At 37.6% G+C, this 22,560-nt stretch overlaps 2 protein-coding genes across 3 annotated transcripts; one reads left to right on the top strand and one right to left on the bottom strand.

Annotated features, from left to right (window-relative positions):
- Positions 1–2,025: 2,025 nt before the first annotated feature.
- Positions 2,026–9,632, bottom strand: mvb12a (multivesicular body subunit 12A). Of its 2 annotated transcripts, none has more exons than XM_062427594.1 (10): positions 9,515–9,632; positions 7,408–7,497; positions 5,731–5,814; positions 5,437–5,536; positions 5,217–5,346; positions 4,899–5,039; positions 3,651–3,760; positions 3,512–3,570; positions 3,339–3,404; positions 2,026–3,228 (listed from the first exon to the last, which is right to left on the bottom strand). In XM_062427594.1, the coding sequence occupies exons 2-10, from the start codon at positions 7,495–7,497 to the stop codon at positions 3,193–3,195; spliced, it is 816 nt and encodes a 271-aa protein (XP_062283578.1). In that variant the 5' UTR covers positions 9,515–9,632; the 3' UTR covers positions 2,026–3,192. The 2 variants fall into 2 exon arrangements, with proteins under 2 accessions (XP_062283578.1, XP_062283569.1); XM_062427585.1 differs by having other exon boundaries at positions 2,029–3,250.
- A 6,020-nt stretch (positions 9,633–15,652) lies between these two features.
- Positions 15,653–22,388, top strand: LOC133988044 (basement membrane-specific heparan sulfate proteoglycan core protein-like). The gene is made up of 8 exons (XM_062427574.1): positions 15,653–15,805; positions 16,539–16,682; positions 16,772–16,906; positions 17,671–17,843; positions 17,943–18,129; positions 18,243–18,422; positions 18,512–18,778; positions 18,886–22,388. Exons 1-8 carry the CDS (start codon positions 15,757–15,759, stop codon positions 18,888–18,890), a joined length of 1,140 nt encoding a protein of 379 aa, XP_062283558.1. The 5' UTR covers positions 15,653–15,756; the 3' UTR covers positions 18,891–22,388.
- Positions 22,389–22,560: the final 172 nt, after the last annotated feature.

Here is a 22,560-nt window from a genome sequence, read left to right as displayed (position 1 = left end):
TGTGTAAACGCAGCGCTTTAAACCAAGAGGCTCCTACATATTGTACAGAAATGAACATGAAACCCAGTAGAGAACAGAAATAGTAATGAGTATAGTTTATGTAAGAACTAACTATCACCCTGAGGAGGAAAACATACTAGAACTAGACACACATTAATGGATGAAATAACATCAAGTCTTCTAGATAATGTGTCAGTAAGGTCAGCTATTTGCTGAAATACACAAATGGTTTACTGTAGTCACAGTTAATAAATACAGTTACTGTCCGTATCATGTTTCTTTAATTCCAATGAATGACTTGGGCTGCAAATTGCAAATAATTGTTAATTGCAGCCTGCAATTAACAATTATTTTAATTTATAATTAATTTCTTTGTCTATGAAGTGTCTAAAAAAGCCCTTTAACATTTCCAAAAGCCCAAGTTTATGTCTTCGTAGTTTGTTTTGTTCGATCAACTGTCCATAACCCATAAACTAAAGATAAACAGAAAATGATTCAAACTGAGAATTACAAGTACAAGGAAGTATTTGGTATTTTGGCTTAAAACAGACTAAAAATCATTTAAAAAAAATATTTTAGCAGTTATGGTTTTACTTAGCTACTCTAGTGATCCCCTTATTACCTTATTCCTGTGGGCATCATTGTATTTAGTTTTAATGCTTTAATTAAAAAATACATTGATTCTTCACTCTTCAATGCACTTTGAAAACAATGTTTTTAAAAGTTCTATATGAATTATTATTGTTATTAATAATAAGTAGTTGCCAATTAATTTTCTGTCAATCAATAACTTGATTAATCAACTAATTGTTTCAGCTCTTTTTCATCACTCAGAACCTGAAGTTCTGCATTTCACTGTTTCAGGTTTACAAAACTTGAAATGCCAGCTAGGCAAAGCAGTAAAACTGTCCTTAGGCCCCAGATCCTCAGAGTAGTTCACCATGTCACAATTTATTTGTGATAATTCAATTAATTATTAATCACAGTATAAACTGAAACAGTAGGGGCCTATACTATTACATAATATGGAGGTCCAGTCTTAGAGTGGTGCTGAGTTGAATATTGAGCTTATATGATGCCCTTTACAAGTAAACTTGTGCTTAATAGTAAACACATCTCTGTAAGGATATATTTTACCTTACTTGCAAAGACACCAACTCCACCAAGTGTGAAAAGTGGCAATATAAATTGTCTCACACATTATAATGTATGTTAAAGGATTATGGACCATAGTCCATTAAATAAGTTATCTGCATGTGTTAAGTCAGCTAACTCGTTTTTGTATTGTAAATGTGTTTCCATTCAGTGTTTTGAGTGTGGTTCAGAGAAAATTAGCAATTTTAATGCATCGCCTGATATTTGTCATTTGTATCGTAAAAAATACAATTTAGTGATAATAGATGAATGGATAATGAAAGTAATATACAATCTTAAATATGCAACATTTTGTGCCGCTGCAGTTTATTTTTTTATGACAAAAGTTTCAAACTGAAAAGTAAAAAGTAAAAAAAAAAAATTACAATAGATATCTAAGATTCCACCTGACAGGTTGCGTAACAACTCACTGTGTAAGGAGACAGTTATATAAAAGTCAATGCATACATAACTTCCCCAGAACAGCAGGTGGCAGTAATGCACCATGAAATTGGTTTCAAGTCCATTATAAACACAGCTGGATCATCTACCTGAGCTGTCACACATTTATAAGGAAAGTAACTAACAGTCTAAATGTTCAAAAACATTATTCAGAACAAAAAGAAGTCAGGTTGTTGTGCATCCATGTGTGAAATGTAATGGCACCAAAATGTCCTGTTTACCAAGACATTAACCTCCACATACTGGAGGTCCTCTTTGTTCCTAAATAGAATATTGTACAGTAAATGTACTGCAGCAATGCGATGCAAGGCATAGCCAAAAAAAAAAAGAAAGAAAAGAAAGAAGTCCTTCCAAAACTATCACTGCTCTCCGATAAACAAATTCATGTTCAGACAGGTCGGGTCACTACATTGAAAATATTGCTTCCTTAAGACCACATATTCAGTACCTCCTGTACTATATTGTACTCAATTTATATCCTTGAGCTTGGTGCATGTCACTGTAATGAAACTCCAATCTACAATCTCTCATATAGGATAGTTTATTCTTTAATATAGTCCAATATCTAAAAGCAATGTAGTGTTTTTTTTCCATGCAGAAATAGTTTAATACAGACCATAAAAACAACAAAAGCAAAACGTATCTTTATATATTGTACAATGACATAGATAAATATTTGGTCCTTACAACACCAGGCAGTTAAAAAAAGATTCTTATTCCCACATAACTCCTCTTTCTTTGAGTAACAAACAGAGCAAAATATACAACCTTTCTCCATTGACCTTAAAATAGGATATATTATCTTTTGGAAAAATACCAACCTGATAATGGGCTACTCTTAATACATGAACTACACTATATCCTACATTTAGATATATGATTGTATCTACTGAGTGCTTACAACTTCTCAATGATCCAAACAATTCAAGATGTGTAGCACTTAATATTAGATGACATACAAACAGCATACAGAGCAAGTAGCAGGCAACATTCAATTGCAAGTGCATCTTCATGATACATCAAAGCATTGCTTAACACATAATTCGTCTACAATTTGAAATTAAGCGCATAAAATAAAAAATGATGGGCTTCATGCTGCAGATGAGCAGTCCCTAAAACAGCAGACGCTCTAAAGATTCAATATATCTTTAACCCTGTTATGACTTTAAAGTCTGTATTTTCACAAAAGGTGAGCCGCATAAAGACATGTGAAAAAAAACATAATTACATGTATGATCCCACTTAAACCGCCCTTTACTTTGGCAAATAGAAATGTGGAATGCAAATAAGATTGATAGAGAAATAGGATTGAAGAAAAATGTGTAACATGACATCCAGCTCTGAGGCATGATTATCAGTCTCATGTAGAGGGGGAGTGCTCGAGGATGAGCTTTTAAGTGACCGTGTTATGATAAAACCTTTCCACCTGGAGTTTCATATATAAACCTACATGCAGACATGATCATCCTTCATCTGTACCATCATGTGAGATGTCGTCCTAAATGCCTTCTTGGGACAGAATGAAAAAACTGAGGTCTGATACGTTTTTTCTGGCAAAGTGCAAAGATTACTGAGCTGACGAGGAAGCTCCTGTTGTCATTGTTGGCCTGGTCCTCTTGGCAGCAGATTCCTCTACAATGAAAGGGTAGTTATACTGCAAAAAAAGAAGATACAATTCAGATATTCCTTATTCAGAAAATGTTTATGTACTCAGTACTGAAATAAGAATGATGTGACCCTACCTCATTTTCAATGTCCTGGAGAGACTTGATTCGAATATTGCTTAACTGAGAGTTCAGCTGAGGAGTCTAAGAGAGACACAAAGACACCGAAATCTTAATACATGTTTTCTGTGGATGCTTGGAATGCAAAGGGTGTAGCTGCATGTTGCTGTGAATGGATCCATCGAACATACCCCGCCGTTTGCCTGGGCATCAAACTTTGGGTGAAGGCTGAAGGGAACTCCATCTAGAGCTGCAGAGAATGAAGGTAGAGATAGGTGAGCAGAAAGTGACACCTCAGTGATACTGTGTATGAGGAGAGACTTGGAGTACCTGTGATTCCCTGCATACTGCTGTCAGCAGGTTTGTCCAGGTTGTCCTTGCTGTGGAGGCTGCTGCGTCTCTGACTGAGCTTGCTATGTTGTAAAGGAGGAGGAAGGTTGCTGCAGAAACAAACAGCAAGACATTCCAACTTAAGGTTCTACATCTTCAGGTTATATTCTTCCTCATTTTGACTCAATAGTTTTAACCAGAGAGACATAAAATGATGATGATGGTATACCAATGTATAATTTGCTATAACTGTCAGTTGAATCATCTGTATTTAATCATGCGTGTCCCCTCACTGTAAATGGTATAAAAAGATCTAGGGCGAGATGCATAAAACTCTGTCGATTCAAGCCAGAAATATGCATACATATTCTTTTCATCAGATTCATAAAGCCTTGTGTATGCATGGTTCTGTTTTATAAACCAGTCATTGTGGAACTAGATGCGTGTGCACGAGCCTTATTATCACAATGAGCCATAAACAGATGGAGACACGGCCTGAACCAGCCATTTTTAATCAGTATGCTGCCTGCGCCACCAGTCTGTATACCTGTTTAATAGATTGAGTTGGACCAGCAGGGTTCTCCAGCCAAAGCAGCTGTCATTACACGCAATTTCACACAGCTGTGTGGCTATTTATTAAGTTTATAATATGAATTCATCATCCATCCAATCATCATCAGCTGTGATATCTCAGTTTTCATTATTGAATGTCAGAAATGTAATCAAGGATTAGTTTGTAGCACTCACATAGAAATAGACTTTACATGAGTGTCACAATAAAACATATAATAATATTAAACTAGAAATAATATTAACAGCAAAACAAAATTACACCTCCTCTGCAAACTGAATGTGATCAAATTGATCATACAAAAGTAACAATCAAGCCTTTGATTGGTATTTTATAGATTACTGTGTAGACTGTGTTAAAACTAAACAATGTTTGTCAGTTTAGATCCTGTCTTTTGCCCTATTTTTCCATCTCCACCACATCATATTACCCACTGACTCACTGATGGCTCTGTGTACGCCTGGTCTGAAAAATGTGTGAAATGCACATTCTGCTTTCATAAATACCAGTTTATGTGTGGGAAATGACGTAAGCATTATTGTATGAACACATCATTTATAAATCTGGCCCCAGAAGTCTGAATATGTCTACTCATCCACTAATACATGAGGTGAATTATTAGAATGCACACATGTTAGTATGTCTTCTCTAGATTAGACATTAAATGAGGGCTGTACCTGGGTCTGAGAGGCAGAGGAGCTGACGGCTGCTCCAATGAGAGTTTGCGGAGGTCCAGGCTCACACTGCGGGGCTTGGCCATGGGCATGGGGTTGGAAAAATGGCCCTTTCTGCACCACAGGACAAAGCCATGGATGTCTCTACGAGAAAGACACATTTAATGATACTTTAATTGCATGATGAAGTAGGCTACAGAATGCACAGTTGTGCAAATGGTCTTTAACTGACTCATCTCTTAATATTGACCACTGCATTTAGGTTATGGATTGATAAAAACAGGTGCAAGTGAAATGTTTGCAGGTGCGAATTCTACCAACCCCACATATGTGTAGTGCTGCAACATCATTTTACTCTTGGCTGTCAGTTTGATATCCAACACAGCTGTGTCCACACTGCCCACTGGTGCGACGCGTACACACACGCGTTTCTTCTTTGAAACAGAGGCCTCTGGACAAAACACACATATCCATCAGCAGGAAGTAAATAGGACACACACTCCTAAAACATGCATCAAATATAAGGGATGTGTGTACTTACTTGGTTCAAGATGCTCTGATATATAGCAGTAACCATGAGGAATAGAGTCCTTGTCTGTCAAGAGCTGAATGTCTGTCACCACCATACCACCCGACAGGTCCTACACACAGAGACAGAGAGAGAGAGTGAGACACACAGAGAGAGAGAAAGACACAGTCCATTGATGGAAGACAAGTGCAGAAAACAAAAAGCTGGTGGAGCAAACATAATGATATATTGCGCTTATGCTAACACACAAGTGAAGGTAGTTATTAAAACTCTGGAGGTGTCTCTCTGGTCTGCTCTGTCTGTTACCTTGTTGTAACAGAGGTAATATCCAGACTTCATCCCAAAGCTGCGTGTAAAGTTCGCCGTTGCTCCGTCTTCTGTGATGCTGATCTGCAGGAGATGGAAAAGGAAACAGTAGATGGTTAGATATACAGTACCACGCTAGAAAGAATTAAGGATTTGGAAAGTAAAGCAACAATTTAAAGAGCAAGAAAAATGGTTGTTGTTAGTAGTGGCTTAAATGTTGGCTTTATGATTTGGTGGGAAGTGACTACTTTGTATATTATATTAACAATCTCCTCTGTTACTCTTTTACAAGGTACACCTCACTTCTACTGTATAGCTCAAGCAATGCTAGATTTTTAAGATCAACAGTACAATTTATATTTTAGAAAATCTGATAACATATTGGCCAATCTTTTGAAAATAAATAATCCCCATGCTTTCAAATTAATAGATAGTGACCAACACACATTAAAATAAATTTTAGTCCTAGCTGGGTCAAATTTTGAATTTGATTTAAGAAGTAATGGCTACAATCATGACTGTAACTATTATAAAATGTCTGGTCATGATTCTCTTTGTTTGTTCAAGTCACTAAACTTTTAGACATTCAGTGTTTAAACAACATCTTTTTGATAGATGGTAGTTTATAGTCAGTTGACGTCACTTTTAAACAACCATTTGGTTTCTAAAGGTCAGATTTGCAGCTGTTCCACTTAAAGTTTCCAACTTATTTGACATACATCGCACATTTACTTTGCACTAAAATAACACTGCCAATCTGTTGTATATACTTTTGTACATTACACATTACATTTTATTTCACTTACTATTGTTATTTTGCTATTTCACTATGTATAGCCTATTCTTTATATTTATATTTTGCTATCTTAGTATGTATAGTTACCGTATTTAGTATAGCCTATTCTTTATATTTTGCTATTTTAGTATGTATAGTTACCGTATTTAGTATATCATAGTATATGTATCGCCACTATGTGTCCGTGTAATGCTGCTGCTACACTGTAATTTCCCAGCTTGGGATCAATAAAGTATATCTATCTATCTATCTATCTATCTATCTATCTATCTATCTATCTATCTATCTATCTATCTATCTATCTATCTATCTATCTATCTATCTGTCTATCTATCTATCTATACTGTGTATTATAACTGAACTCTGTCTATGGCTGGTCAAATATGGGCCCCATCCATTTTTCACTGTGTGTATTGCCACTTTGACTTTTCCCTCTACCGTTACATCAATGACGCACATTGTGAGGTAAGTCAAAGGCAAAAAAAAACTTCTCTTCATCTTAATCTTAAAGTACAAAAGTCAGATAATTTCTGTGTTCTGAGAACACATTTGTAACAAGAAGTAACAATTATTGCAACATCATATAGTTTATAATTATAATAATATAACTAAGTAAAGCTGATCTACAAACTCATCGTATTTGTACACTCACTAAGACCTAGTAAAGAGATGATATCACCGCTCCACTGGTTGCCAGTGAGTTTTTTTTAATGTCATGACATTATTTTTTCTTTTTAAAAACTTTTTTCCACTTTCACAAATGTGATAATGCCCCAGAGAACATTAAAGAGAGAGGGCATTAAGCTTGTCAGGTGCTACATAATGAGAAGGAAGATTTCATAATCACAAACTGTAATCCAACACTGTGTCTTTGTCCCTACCAGGTTGAAGTCTTTGGGGCAGGTGCTGCTGTTGGAGGTCCACGCCACTGCAGTAATTGGCCGGACTACGCCATGTTCCATCAAGGACATCTGAAGAAGAAAAAAATGAGGAGTAAATGAGGAAGGTATAAGACATCTTTAATAGTGGATGCAAAGATAAATGAGGGATCCAAATAAGAAAATAATAATATCTTGTCTATCTTCTCATTGCTGGAGGAGGTTTGTATTATTTACATTGTAGCCAATCCAATAAACGCATCTTAAAACCTTAAAGAAATAACACTACTGTGGTAGCAGAAATGTCAATTATCTAAAAGGATCCAATATTTAGATGCAAAATGTCCCTGTTTGCTGTCAGCTATGAGTGTTATCCTGCTAGTGTCCCATTCATTCATGTAATTCACACACTTTCCTTTCCCTTATTAAAAAACACAATCTATGCAAAATGTTAACTGCTGGACACAAGATGAAGAAGTCCAATCTCAGTGTTTGTGTACTGCAGGTTACCAGTTTGAACTTCACACCACATTCGTCACAATGATTAAACCAGCTGAACCACGACTGACTCCAAACTAGTTGTGATGTCACCAATCCTACATGGAAGTACACACCTTAAGAGAAACTAGAGAAACTCTCCACCTTCAGCAGACGCATGTGATAACAACCCTTGAGTGTCAAACTAACATCATTCCACCCACTGAAACTCAAACATCCAACTGAAGTAACAATAAGCAAAACACATTTTAAAGTGGAGGAATACTTTAAATGTGTGTGTGTGTGTGTGTGTGTGTGTGTGTGTGTGTGTGTGTGTGTGTGTGTGTGTGTGTGTGTGTGTGTGTGTGTGTGTGTGTATGAGTGAGAAAAAGTGTGTTCTCTCTAGGAATTATTGACATCTTGAGAGACAATTTGTTGTGTCCATGTGACAAATAGTGGGGAAACAGGCTCTCATTCAGCCTGAGAATTCAGGTTGTCTCAGGGCTTATATTGTTAAGAACAGAGTGAACCTATTCAGTCTAAATAGCCATGATATGACTTTATGTGCAATGACAGAAAGGAACTGTTCAGGCGAGAATCTATCCGATTGACAGGAGAGAAAGTGGCAATTCATTCTGGGAAGTTGTAGCATTGCCTCGTGTTACATTTGGTCATATTGCCTATGTCTAGTAAAAAACTTGTGGCTTTAAACATTTTTGGCTTATTTGAATATAGTAACTACTAATGTAAACTAATACCTACTGTACATAAACCAATAACTACTTAGTCATATATATCCCTCATGTACGCACCGATGTTGGCAGAACTGGTTTCAGGTACCATGCAGTGTATTGTACTTGAGTCTTCCATTCCTTTTACAAGCTTTAATATTTGATGTTTTTTGTAATTCTTGTAACTGTTTTTATTAATTCCTTGTTCATTATATAGTCAGTTGTTTGTGTCTGCTGACTGTCTTATGAATGTTTCTAGTTCTCAGGTCTCTCTCGGAAAAGAAATCTTAATCTCAATGAGACTGATTAACTGAATGAATAAAATAGATTCCTGATGGTGAGCCTGGTAGCAACCTTTATGCTACAAAAGTAAAAAGTATGCAAATAATCAGTAAAAATATGAAAATGAAAAACATGATTACATAACACAACAAAGATAAATACATTTTAAACTAAGAAGATGCCACACTGCCACAAACTAACAAATGAAACCCGTAAAATGTGAAGTATGATATTGATTCATTACCATATTATACTCTGTAAAACGTGTGAACTTGTTTCTTATCAGGCTGGGGAAGCAATAAATCACCCTCCAGACATATGCAAATAATACAGGCTTTGTTAGTTTTTAAACTGCTCTACCAGCAACTTTGACATCAGTGTTAATACACTTTTGTATGTCCTCACTAATTCACTTGTTTTATAATAGAGTTATTCATAAATCAAACCCACAGTCCATTGTAAGTAAAGCCTGGTTTGAAGAGATATTAAATACACACACGACACTCACCTTAACAACAATAGCGACTGTTGACAAAACGTCGCTGCTTCTTGTTAAAAAATAAGCTTAAATGCTTGTGTATCATGAATGAACTCAGATAATCATTAAAGGGCCTACTTACTCTGCCTCCGTGTTCACTTCTGTCAGCTCGAGGTGTTGTGGTCGGTCAGGCGAATAACTTTTTTTCTTATCAGACGAAATGTCTTGTTCTTCCTTCTTAAAGCAGGAAGTACTGGTTCCATGTCGACTACAACTCCCATGAAGCCACGGGGCAAAGACGTCAGCATTGACTGCCGACTCAAGTCTGAACGCAAGATGGCGGTATTACATCGCTGGTTGTGACAACATAGCCATAACACTACCAAAAGATATTAAAGTTTTATCATGTGGCCAATTTCACACGCATATAAATCACAGTTTTCCAAATCTACCCAGTAATATGCAGTTTTATTTGTTTGAATCATCTTGATACAAAAGGTCAAGTGTCGCCAAGCATCACAAAATGATTAGCAGATTCCTCTTACTGTGTTTATTTTATGATGTCTGAGTTCTACCTGATATAGGCCTATCTATCTATCTATCTATCTATCTATCTATCTATCTATCTATCTATCTATCTATCTATCTATCTATCTATCTATCTATCTATCTATCTATCTATCTATCTATCTATCTATCTATCTATCTATCTATCTATCTATCTATCTATCTATCTATCTATCTATCTATCTATCTATCTATCTATCTATCTATCTATCTATTACCTTTGGTTGACATATTCCTTTATTACAAAGTAAGTGTGTACTCATTGTAGTTAATTTTCACTCAATCCAACATATTTTTATACACTGTATACGTATTAATCCACAGCTGGAAATAGGCTGCTCTGCACATAAAATCATGTAGGCTACAATATTTTGTGAGCTGCACCAGTCATTGTAGGCCTTTCCTTACTGTTTTCAGAAAGTAAATTCTCAGACTGCAGTCTTGATCCTCTTCTTTGTGTGCAACGCCAAGACATGTTAATTTGGTTGGTTTTTTTGTACAACCTTTTTTGAAATTTCAAGTTCAGGATATTACCTAAAATGTGATGCTCTTGGATAAGGAAACTCTCTATGTAGTCACCCCACACTCCTGTCTCTCAGTTCACTCTGAATTAAGCGCCATATTGGCGATATTGGGGATCAAATTACATTATAACCTGCCTGATGCTGGGTCATACTGGACTCTCATATGAGGATGTAGATTATCCTGATAATATAAGGAAACATCATAACCTCAGTCAGCCGGAGAAGGACATTAGTGACAATCCTCCAGCAGATCATGACCATCACGGATGAGAACAACAATGACCTAATATGAGCAAAAACAAGATGATGATGAACATGATTTTGATGTCTATTTCAGGCATATTTTTCTGATATTTTAACAGTGTAAACTGTAGTATAATGCAAAGTGTAGGTCAGGTGGGTTTAGGTTTATCCATTATTACATTGTCCAACACATGCACGCGCAAACACACCTAAAGTATTGTGCCATCGATTTTCACCCTGCATCCCCTTTAAATAGCCCCTGGGACACAGACAATTTCGACCTGGCTGCTGTGTGTGTATTGATCTCGTGTTCACGGGATGTGTAACTTACAGGTAGTCTTTGTTGTGGCTACAGAATGGTTTGTAACACACAATCTTTTTCTGTAAAAGAAACAATGCTTTAAACTGTGATGTCTGCACAATAACAAGTGAAAAGAGGTTTATTGTTGATATGGATGAGCAATTTGTGCTCTTTCAGTCGTGTGTGCTCAGATTATTTTTGATCACAGTAGTTGATGAAAACAAAGAGAATTTCATGACTGTGAATATATAATTTATTGTTGTTTATATATTTGATAGTGAGTTATATGGTGACACATCTGTGAAAGAGACCGAGAGATTGGAGAATGCAAAGACACATAAATAGATTGTGTGTGAGTCCAGCTAGCTTTTCTTGTTAGGCTATGTGTGTCTGTCCCTCTCTTGCTATTACGCTAAGTGTGTCGCACTATTGCACCTTCAGTTTTTGACAGGATTTTTCTAAAGCTCATTCTATATTCACAATAAAGGGTCAAATACCAGTCAAAATAGGAAATATTTATACTAGCTTTAAGCGAAGACCTCTCTCCACACAAAGCACAGAGATGTGTCGGCTACACAACATTCACTGTTAATACTTCATATCATTCATTGATTTTGGAAACGGGAAACCTGAGGGTGACAGCAGGAGGGATGCAGGGTTTCCAAGGCAACTAGTTGTCCTACCTATTCACTCATTCAGCTGAAGCCTGAATTTCCAGAACTGGTCATGGTGGAAAGACACAATGGTGGCAAAGAAGGAATTTAACATATGTTACTCTGCTCTGACCAAGTTCTCTGGTTTTAAGAAGCTCAGGCACTGCTTAACTTTGGTATGAACCTGGACTGCTACCTCTTTCTGCCATAAATTTAACAATTTATATTATTCCTCTGAACCATATAGAGCTTCATTATTGTCACAATGGTTAAAAACGTATTTGTGTGTCATCCATGGCCCCAACTCAGCTGTTTTCGCCATGCTGTGTCACTGTCCTCTCTTTCCCTGCTCTGGTCTTTCTTTTACAGCTTAGTTTACATTTTCAACTGCCAGTTTATAAGGCGCACCTGGCAGAACACTAATGCTGTATAATAGAACAACCCTGCAACAAATTACCTTCATAAGGGTTATAATGTTCAAAAATAGCGTAGAGGTGTAACTTCTATGATAAAACAAAGACGAATTGTCAGAGGAGTGTTCCGAAAGAGAGAAATTGAAATTAAGAGTTGGTGAGAAAGGGAACGAGAGGGATTGAGATGTTGGAAACTATGAATATATAAATGAAGGACAAAGAGAAATGGTATTATCTGTGAAATAGGATCTGGTAAGTCCCCCTCTTTCTCCATAATTCTGTGAAAAAGGGAAGAAATCCTTTTTACAGTCTGTGATCTGCAGCCATGGGAGACACTGATAATCTGGTTAATTTGCACAGATCTGTCCAATTTTAAATACGTTTTAGTGTGCTCATACTCCAATTTAATAATGATGATGTGGTGAATGTATTGTAATATGGTTTTGGGTGTCACTGGATGGCAGATAGATGGATACAATTAGAGGTATGGTCAAATAAATGTCAGAGGATCCCAGGAAGTACTTTATAATTGCTACCTCATTTGCATAACAGCTAAATTACCCTCTTTTATTAACTTTAATTTTTCACAAGGTTTTTATTCGATAAAAAGCTGCTCTTAATTAACAGCTGTGTGTGTGTGTGTGTGTGTGTGTGTGTGTGTGTGTGTGTGTGTGTGTGTGTGTGTGTGTGTGTGTGTGTGTATGTGTGTGTGCTAGCAGGCTTGTGTGTGGCATCACCACCATAACAACTACTGTTTTTCATTATGTACACGTCCCTCCTCTAGGTGTCTTTTGTTGCCTTTCCTTTGCCCCAGCCCTTCTCTTCTTCTCTCCATGAACAGCACTGTAACTGATTTGTATAATTTGAACAGTATTTTACTGTAATATGTACAGTAAGATGCTGTAAAACATACATGCAGTAACATTGTTACTACTTTAATTCTTCTGTATTGTAAATCCATTTATAGTAATTAAGCTGCCCATGAAAAACTGACCCATGGCAAGGGAGATTGCTTTTCACGTTTTTTTTCAATAGTTCTGTGGAACTGGCGGTAAAAGGACAAACGAGCTGATAGATGTTATAGTAACCATCGTGATGGTATATTTTCTGCGCTAGACAAAATTGGGATGTATAATTGCGCGTCTGTCATATGTTCTCCTCTCTGTCTTTGCTTCTGAGGACTATAAGGCCTATTCAGATATACCACTCTTTCTTTTTCAGTCCATTTAACATGTGGTGTGTTGACCTTAGTGCTGTGTTAAAATGTGCCTATTTACACATCCAACACAGAACAACATTATCATTCATTTAAATTAATGGGTCCACTTCACGAATCAATTCCAATATTCACTATCTTTTTAGCTTTCAGTTTCCCCTCTGGGGATTAATGAAAGTATCTATTTTGGTCCAATTTCAGAGAAAACATCTGCTGCTGTGGGAAATGATGCTGTTGAGATCACTGAGAATGAATCAAAGCAGTAAGTGAACTTACCGACGCCATAAAGTAGTGAATCTCAACCAGGAGTACTTGTACCCCTGGGTGTATTTCTGCATTGTGAGGGGGTACCTGAAAAGAGGAGCTAACTAATTTGAAAAGAAAGAACTTTTAAAGAACAAAAAACAAACACATAATTAAGTTTGGTAAGTTAATATATACACACAAATGTAAAAGCACTTAACACCAACCTGAATCAGCTCTAATATCATAAAAACCAACTGCTGCTCAAAAAACTAGTATAAGCCAGCAAGTAGAGAATAGAAAGAAAAAACAGAAGGAATTAACTAAATGAGAGAATCTGTAGGATGTATTGCGTAAATTATGTGTGTGTTGTATGTGAGATAGTGCCCTCTGCTGACTTCCAAGGGAACCCAAGTTGTGCTCGGAAACAAATGAAGCCATTCAACACACAATCTGGCTTGAGATAATATTAAATAAAACAGAGAAAAACTTCATTCAAACTGGATTGAAACACCTTGCTCACATCTTCCTTTGTCCTTGTTTAAAAAGAAAAGAGAACCCAATGAAGAATAACCTTTTATGCCTAGATCAGACCACATCCACATCACCCCTTGCCATTGCCAGCACAGGATAAGATTAAAAATCCTTCTAATTGTCTATAAATCCCTTCATTGTCTCAGCCCTTGTCAGAGAGGACTGTCAAATTCAGTTAAAAATCTCACATTTCCACATCATCTTTTTCAGCTGACACACCTCAAATCCCTCATCACTTTGCTTATAGTCCGCAAAATATACAGTACTGTGCAAAAGTCTGAGGCCACAATTAGATTTGTTGTTTTAGCAATGCTATAATGACCATATATAATATATTCTCAGTCTCTTTAATAGAATACAACCAGAAAATACAGGAAATGTGTATGCAGTATTAAAAAAACAGAGAAAAAAAAGGAAAGAAAACAGCTTCTATAGGCTAAAGTGGCAAGTATTTAGTGTGACCTCCCCTTACACTTGAGCAATAGCAGGAACCTGGCTCTCTTAAACCTAAATGGAATGGAACCTTAATGTATAATAATAATTATTAATAATAATCGCAACAGATTCAATAGGGCCTTCGCACTGTTTCGCACTGTGCTCGGGCCCTAATAATGTTACATTTTGTGTTCATAGTGTATTTTCTGTGTGTATGATGGTGGTGGCTAAAAACTTTTGCACAGTACTGTATATCTCAGAACTTCTCACCCCTTACAACACCACCAGACTCCTCAGATCCTCCCACCTTATTATGTTGGCAGTGCCCTATTCATGGAAAAAAAAGACAGAATGCGTCTGACTGTTGATACTTATAACATGCATCTAAAGATTCACTTTTATTCTCTGGATTTGAACTGTGTTTAATCTGTTTTTATTTCTTTGGGTTTTAAATCTGTGCTGGTTCTTTTTTAATCTTGCTCTTCTTCATATACATCTACTATGCACATAAATGTCCTTATGCTTGTGTGTGCATACATATGTCGGCCTTCTTCACTTTTGGCTAACCCTAACCATCTTGATTGAGTCCTCTACATATTTTTTGTATATTGTTTTAATATTATGTTTATATATTCTTTATTTCCTTCAAGTGACTAAATTCTATCAGATTTTTTGGCAAAAAATTTACAAAACCAAGAACAACAGTGTTTTGAGTCCTCTGAATTCTGTTTCATCATCCTTTTATCACTGCAGGCTCCCTCAATACAAACAGATAGCATGCTCATTTTCTTGGAAAGCAGAATAATACTCTGAAGACTGTGGTAATGAAATCAGTGCACTCCCCCTGCTCCCCTGTAGTTTGACAATGTTAAAAATTACTGCAAAGTCCAGCTTTTTACTTTTCACTGTTTGTCCCAAAAATTCTGTTCATATAGTATCTGTGACGAGTGATTCTTCATTGGTCAGTCAGTTAAAAAGCAAAGCATGTGTAATAAACTCTTATACAGATGTCCTTCAATGTAAATCACACACAAAATGTTTTATTATTAGCTTATAAACAGGACAAAAATACAATATAGCAGTTGATGCTTCATATGTGACTGGCACTGTGAACAGTGTTTGAGTAGGGGAAGGGATAGATGAGGGGTTAAAGGTTGAAAGTGATCATATGAGAAAGAAACTGACGGGCAGGAGATAGAGAGAGAGAGAGAGAGATCATACACAGGAGGGAGAGTGGGACTGTTCTCTTTTCATCATGGATTTCTCGCACGCAGCTCTGATCCTTTGTTCCCTGTTATGTTCAGGTAATGAAGATGATTTGATTTTTACAGACAAATGTAACTTAACAGATTTCGCAGATGTGACTGTCATATTGACAGCTCTTCTGTAATTTGCATGACTGTCATTAGAAATATATAAAGACATTGTATATTTAAAGGCTCAACAATACATTGTCTTTTTTAGAAAATATTTCCTCTGAATTAGAAACCATTACTCTGACTAATCCATAGACCTAACTTATCATTGAAACTACTTTCTTCTGAGAAAATAGTCCCAGTTAACAGCATGTTCTGTGGATTATCAAGAATGAGATACAGATACATCATTTTTCAATACTGTGAGAACTACAAACGAAATTCCCTTCGCCTCCATTGTACCGAAACAATCTGCATGGCCACCACCATTTTTGTGATTTAAGTGAATCAACCCTTAAAACCTGTAAGAAGTTATATAAAGTTTAAGCACAGTGAAAATGTTTAAATATTCCTTTATGTCACACTGTGTTTGACATTTCTTCATGAGGAATATATGTAATTTTTGTGCATTTTTGCTTTGACATCAAAAGTACTTGTGTTCAGTCTGTATTTGCTCAGCTTGTTTGCTTCGGGGTGGTGTTTGCTTGTGTTCCACCCAGACCTGTCTAAAGGTTCACAGAGTTGCATTGTGTATGCATGTGTTCTTGCATGTGTGTGTGTGTGTGTGTGGTATCACTAGTGATACCACACACACACACACTCTGTATCTCTCCTTCTGCAGTGGTTGGCCAAGCTCCTGTTGTCACAGTGGAGCCTCACACTACTACTGTGCGCCAAGGGGAGTCTGTAAGCTTCAGGTGCCAAGTGGGGAGGGGTACACAGCCAAAGATAGAGTGGAAGAGAGCCAATAATCAAGCATTACCAGGTCTGGTGTTTCAGCCTGTATAAGCGTAAGCATTTTTCAAACAATATTACCAACTGTAAAGTTTCACAGAATTCTGCTTTTCCCTCCAGACAATGCTAAGACTGGTCCTAATGGCGCTGTGCTGACTATTGTTAATGCCCGACCTGCAAACCAGGGACAGTACCGCTGTGTGGCGACCAGCTCTGCAGGCCGCAGCACTGCCATGGCTGTGCTGAATGTCAAATGTAAGCTTGTATTCACAACTTGTTGTTTCACCAGTGGCTAAGATAGAAACTTTCTTTTACTCCACCCAGTAGATAGACTCTGCCTTTTATTAAAAGCAAAATAGTAGTACTAGATTTTTTTTCTTATGTTGGCCTCTATAATCCTCACCACCAGCTATAGGCCCCTGAGGTCTGCATTATCTTTTACCCTCTACTGACTACACTGTGTTTGTGTGTGTAATGTAGCATGGTCCTTAAGGTTCACAATTCTTTGCTCATTGTAATCATTCCTCCATTTTATACGGACCATTAGAAGATCACAATGAGGATAAAATGTATTCAGAAGTTTATCTGGAGATAATATGAGGCTTCAGTTGTCTGAGTTAGTCAGATAGAGTGGATATCTTCTACAGTTACAGTATGTTTAGCAAGAAATTCCCTCTTCATGTGTGTCATGACAGTGAGTGTTTTTGCTGTTGAGCTGCAGCAGAAGGATTGTAGCAAAAAGAGGGAATTTGGCACTGAAGTTTTTGAAAGATACTGACTTGATTTGACTAATTTGGACAGCTGAATATTAGCTTCAAATAAAAAAAACATTTTTGGGCTGTAGATTTAGTTCCCAATCACTTATATTCTAATGGTCAGCATGAAATGGAGGAATGATTACAGCAAGAAAAATCTGTCAGTGTTCATTTGGGCAACTGACTGTTGCTTAAGGACAGATTTGAAAAATTGTGAACCTATGCTTTAATGTGTCGGTCATATTCACATGTCCTCTCCCTCAGATGCTCCTAAAGTGCGGCTGGTACCAGCGGGGCCCCTGCGGGTCAGGGTCGGTGACCCAGTGTCGATTGAGTGTCGTGCCACAGGCAGGCCACGCCCCACATTGACATGGAAACGCCAAGGCTCCACCCTGCAGCTGGTTACCGTGGAGACAAGTGATGTCAACACCATAAAGGCAAGATATGAATACATGCACAAATAATACTTGATTTGTGTTTTTGTTTTGAAATAGCATCATCATCATCATCATCATCATCATCATGTGTTTTCTCAGTGGCCCGCAGTGCGTCCAGAGGACTCAGGCGTGTATGTTTGCCAAGCTGAAAACAATGAAGGGATGACAGAGGTCAAAGTGGCAATTACTGTTGAAAGTGGTCCTGGTGCACCCGTGGCTTCCGTGAGTTCTGCAGAAATGACGGTGGTGGAGGGACAGATAGTCATCATGGAGTGTCAGGCCTCTGGTAAGATGTTTGTATGCTTGTGTGTGTATGTGTCTATGTGTGTGTGCGTGTGTGTGTGTGTAAATATCTCTCTTTCATGTCCTCTTTATGTTCTTTCTTTCTGTTCCTTTCAGGTTCCCCGCCTCCCGTCATCTCCTGGTCCAAGCTACGAGCACCCTTGCCATGGAAACACACAGTGGATGGCGGTGTTCTGACACTGACCAGTGTGGGGCGCCAAGACTCTGGTCAATACATCTGTAATGCAACCAATGTACACGGCTTCAGTGAGGCATACACACAGATGGAAGTGGACTGTGAGTGGACAAAGCAGGTCATAAACGCAAATACTGTGCATCCACATTATTTAATCATGATGACAATATGTCTCTTCTCCTTCATGCAGCTCCTCCATATGCCACCTGCCTGCCTGACCAAGTGAAGCTCCATCCTGGCGATGCCCTGAGCCTGCAGTGCCTTGCCCACGGCTCACATCCTATTCAGTTCCAGTGGAGTCGGGTGGGCAGAGTGAACCTGCCTGCAGGATCAGAGGCTACCAAGGATGGAAAACTTCTCATCCCCCGCGTGAAATTGGCTGACAGTGGAACATACAAATGTGTTGCCACCAACTACATTGGCTCCAGTGAGGCCCAGGCTAAAGTCATCATAAAAGGTAAGCTGCCCCTTTTTCTCTGAATTTAAATTTCTTTATTTAACCTCATGTTTAAAAAAATGTTTTTCTTTTTCTTCACTTTTCTCTCATTTTGCTCATTTTTACAGCTTAAGCCAACACTGCCACACTGTTTCTCATTGATGCAGTGCTAACAATTCCTGCAAGCCTGGATTGTTGCCATCAAGATGGTCAAATGGATAGCAACAAAGCAACATAGAGGATTATACTTAATAGATTCCTATATTTCAACGTATAAATGTGAAAGAAATCACTGCCTTTGAAACTTCGGAAGTTATTGTGCATATGGGGTTAATTTTGTACTTTTATAGAAAATTGACATGTCATGTCTTTGGAAAGCTTTTCTCTGGAATCCTAAAATGAAATGATGGCCTACAGTATGTGTGGGGGTTGTTTCTTCTGCTGGAATACCTCAGCACCCTGTTCTTCCTCCCTTCACGTCAACTGCTAAGTCTACAATGTTTCACTTTCAACAGTGAAAGGATGGCAAAATCCTGGTCGCACATAAAAGCCTTTGTTATGACCTTAAATACCAATACAATAAAGACCAAATTTAAAAAAAAAAGTTAATAGTTTTAGTAATTTCAATAAAAAATGATGTCTTGAAAACATTTAATAAAATGGTTGTCTGAAAACTATCCAAATTAGGGACTATATAAAAATTATTTGGGGAGAAACGGTTTCTTTTGGCCACAGGAAAGGTAGTCTGACTTTTCTTTAAGAGCAGACAATAACCTTTATTTTTTTCTTACTCTAGATTTATTTTTTATTCCGGCCTTCCCTTCTGTTGATATAATCTTAATCTTTACATAAATAGTTACATATAAATAGATATCTTTCATGTGGGCCATGGTTCATACAGATGAGCTTTACTTTAGCCTATAAGGACAGCAGTCCTGTGTCTATCAGCGTTTTATTTTTCCCATCACCATCAATTACAAGCTAATATAAAGTTGCTAACCCCAATGATAAGGAACACAAAATACACCTGGATCTGTTTAGTTATTAGTGACTGAATATATCCTTCCAAACAGCATGCCATTTTTGGAATTTCTTATATCACTTCTAAGGTGTGCTACTATGAAAATGATTCCAGTTAAGTGCCTTGATTACTTAGTGCTTCAATGAGTCCAACCAATGTCATTGGCCCTAAAGCTATTTGGAAGGCTAATTGTGTTAGAACCCTGTAGACAGACGGGGCAAAACTGCTAGCTTGCAGGGCAGAGCAGTTCCATTGTATTTGATCTCTTGGTTGAGTGTGGTTTAAACTCAGCAAAAAGAAAACTCAATTATTAATATTCAAATATCTCAACAGAAATTGGGTATGACAATTAATCTAAATCAAAAGGGGGCTTGTTTTGTTGTCTGTTGAGAGGGTGACCGTTATCGTTGGGATAACACTTCTAACAGTAACACTGTTATATATATTTTTTTAGATATTGTGGGGAAGTACTGCACTTTTTCCAGGAGATGGTCCAAAGAAAATTACAGGGACAGTCAGTGCCCCCTTCCCCCCTAAGTAATTTCTATACAGTCCCTTAATGTTTACATTTTGATTTTGCCATGCAACTGCCTTTGAATCTGACACAATATATATGGCTGATGTCAAATCTAAACATTACTTCACAACCTTTCTTTAACCACATGGTGGCAATGTGTCACTTCAAGGCACAAACATTGCCCTCCAGTCAAAGACGATCAGTCTTAGCCTTCATTCCCTTAACAACTGAAGAGACAGATGCAGTGCACAGTCAAAGTATTGTTTTCCAAATGACTACAAGTCATCTGTAAGTTTAAAAAAAAAGAGTAGGGTTGGGCTGATGAGGTCAGCTCAGTGAGTAAATATGGACTGTAAACTCCTCTTGAACAGCCAAAGTTCAGTTTGATCAGGCAGATGTCTTGCAAAATAATACACCAGCCATGCTGTTGCACAAAATTTATAGCAGGTCTGCCTAAGTGAAGTATTTGCTTGCCATTTAGGGTTGGTGGCAGCAGCAGCAAGTTGGAAAGAGAGCTACCATTTCCAGTGCTTGCTGCCAGAGCAAAGCCTGTATCTGCTGTATGTGAGTGTGGCCTCCCTCATAAACCGCCAAACCTCCACAGAGAAACAAGCTTTACCCTTTCCACTTTTCTTCCTTCCATCTTTACAAGCATCTTCAAAGCTGGGGAGGAAACATCTGCCCTCTGTCACCTCACTCCACCCCCTCACTTCACAGACAGACCGAGGGAGGGAGAGGCAACATGGAGAAACTAAATAAATGCGCAACAAATCATAGCAGAGTATCTATATTCTACATTATTAATTTAGAATGAAAGTCATTGAGGTTAAAAAAAGGCATCAGTGGCAGACAGGAAACAAACTAATTCTTTAAGTCCGAGTCTCTCAGTGTATGTCTTTGTTTACATATCAACTAGACATGGACATATGCCCTCTAATGGAGTCTGATATAAACACTAAGGCTCACAAGAGACTTCCCAGAAAAAGGATGTTCTCGCACACACACACACACACACACACACACACACACACACACACACACACACACACACACACACACACACACACACACACACACACACACACACACACACACACAATTTACATTAGTTTATATTACAGTAGAAGTACATAGCAGTGCTACATTTATGCTGGACCACACATTGCTTATGTTAGCCTTAAGAGAAGAAGAAAATACAAAAAACAAGTAATCAGTCTTGTGGATGTATTGGCACGCAAGGAGGGAAACTTTCCCAAAATCAAAATATTCCTTTTTCTTAACACAACATATATCAGTAAACAATTAAAAAGTCATACTGTTGATAGATAAAATGCAGTAATAATGTGGGGAAAACCAGATCATAAAGGAAGGAACCAATCATGTGAGAGTTTCCTCACACAGGAAGTGATAGGTGGAAGGGGGGCGCCCGTCAATTCTGTTGCTATGGTTTCCACCTGGTGAACTTGGATACACTGTGGTAGGCTGACCGTTTGTAGAAACAACAGTTTTGTCTGGACATAGGAAGGCAGGCTGATAGGGCGATAGGGAATGGAGTTCCTGTATTGTGTTGACTGTAAAGCTGAATACCAGAGTGCATAATGTCACACCCTGCATTAAATCTTATCTATCATTGTGTCAATGTCAAAATGTTTCTGTTCATAACTGGTGCAACAGGAAGCCATAACAAATCATCTCATATAAATCAGCTGAAATGTTGTCATGTACAAAAAGAGGAGTGAGTCAGTAATCCCTCTGTGAAAATAGAGTTTAACTGCTGACAGGAAGGGCTATGCCCTGGACTAAACGGGTCACTGGGGAAGGAAATATAGGCTAAATAACATTCCATTAAATTGTTATTTTTTTCCTGCCTTCTCTCAGATGTGAATAAATAATAAAGATAGGTATATATGTATTCATCATCATCAATCATGTATACAATGACTATGCCAATATTCCATAATGTGGGGTTTGGGCCCCTCAGAGGCATTGGAGGGGTCACAAGATAATTAAAGAGATAAGAAAAAAATATATACTTCTGTTACACAAAATTGTTCCTTGTTAAAGCTGCATAAATAAATATGTTATATTATCAATGGAAAAATTACTGTGTTATGTTCTCAGTCCATAGTGACAAAAGCACACACATTCCCCCGATTATTAGTTTAGTTTTTTACAGTCCACAGCTGGTCTGTTTTAGTTCACTCTCACAGATCTTATCAACAGTTCCAGGGGCAGGCAGCTGCTTTCTGCCAAAAAAGCTCAGAT

This window comes from Scomber scombrus, chromosome 2 (assembly GCF_963691925.1).
Source record: "Scomber scombrus chromosome 2, fScoSco1.1, whole genome shotgun sequence".
Lineage (NCBI taxonomy): Eukaryota > Metazoa > Chordata > Actinopteri > Scombriformes > Scombridae > Scomber > Scomber scombrus.
Note: the sequence above shows the minus strand (reverse complement) of the source record. Positions and strands in the feature narration are given on the sequence as shown.

What these genes read in the sequence shown, in the direction of transcription:
- LOC133988044 (XM_062427574.1), top strand. Translation starts at nt 15,757, where the DNA reads ATGGATTTCTCGCACGCAGCTCTGATCCTTTGTTCCCTGTTATGTTCA. An exon ending in CAATAATCAAGCATTACCAG is followed by an intron (nt 16,683 to 16,771) that starts GTCTGGTGTTTC and finishes TTTTCCCTCCAG; the next exon opens with ACAATGCTAAGACTGGTCCT. An exon ending in GTGATGTCAACACCATAAAG is followed by an intron (nt 17,844 to 17,942) that starts GCAAGATATGAA and finishes GTGTTTTCTCAG; the next exon opens with TGGCCCGCAGTGCGTCCAGA.
- mvb12a (XM_062427585.1), bottom strand. Translation starts at nt 7,497, where the DNA reads ATGTCCTTGATGGAACATGGCGTAGTCCGGCCAATTACTGCAGTGGCG. An exon ending in ATTACCTCTGTTACAACAAG is followed by an intron (nt 5,537 to 5,730) that starts GTAACAGACAGA and finishes CTCTGTGTGTAG; the next exon opens with GACCTGTCGGGTGGTATGGT. An exon ending in ATGCCCAGGCAAACGGCGGG is followed by an intron (nt 3,405 to 3,511) that starts GTATGTTCGATG and finishes TGTCTCTCTTAG; the next exon opens with ACTCCTCAGCTGAACTCTCA.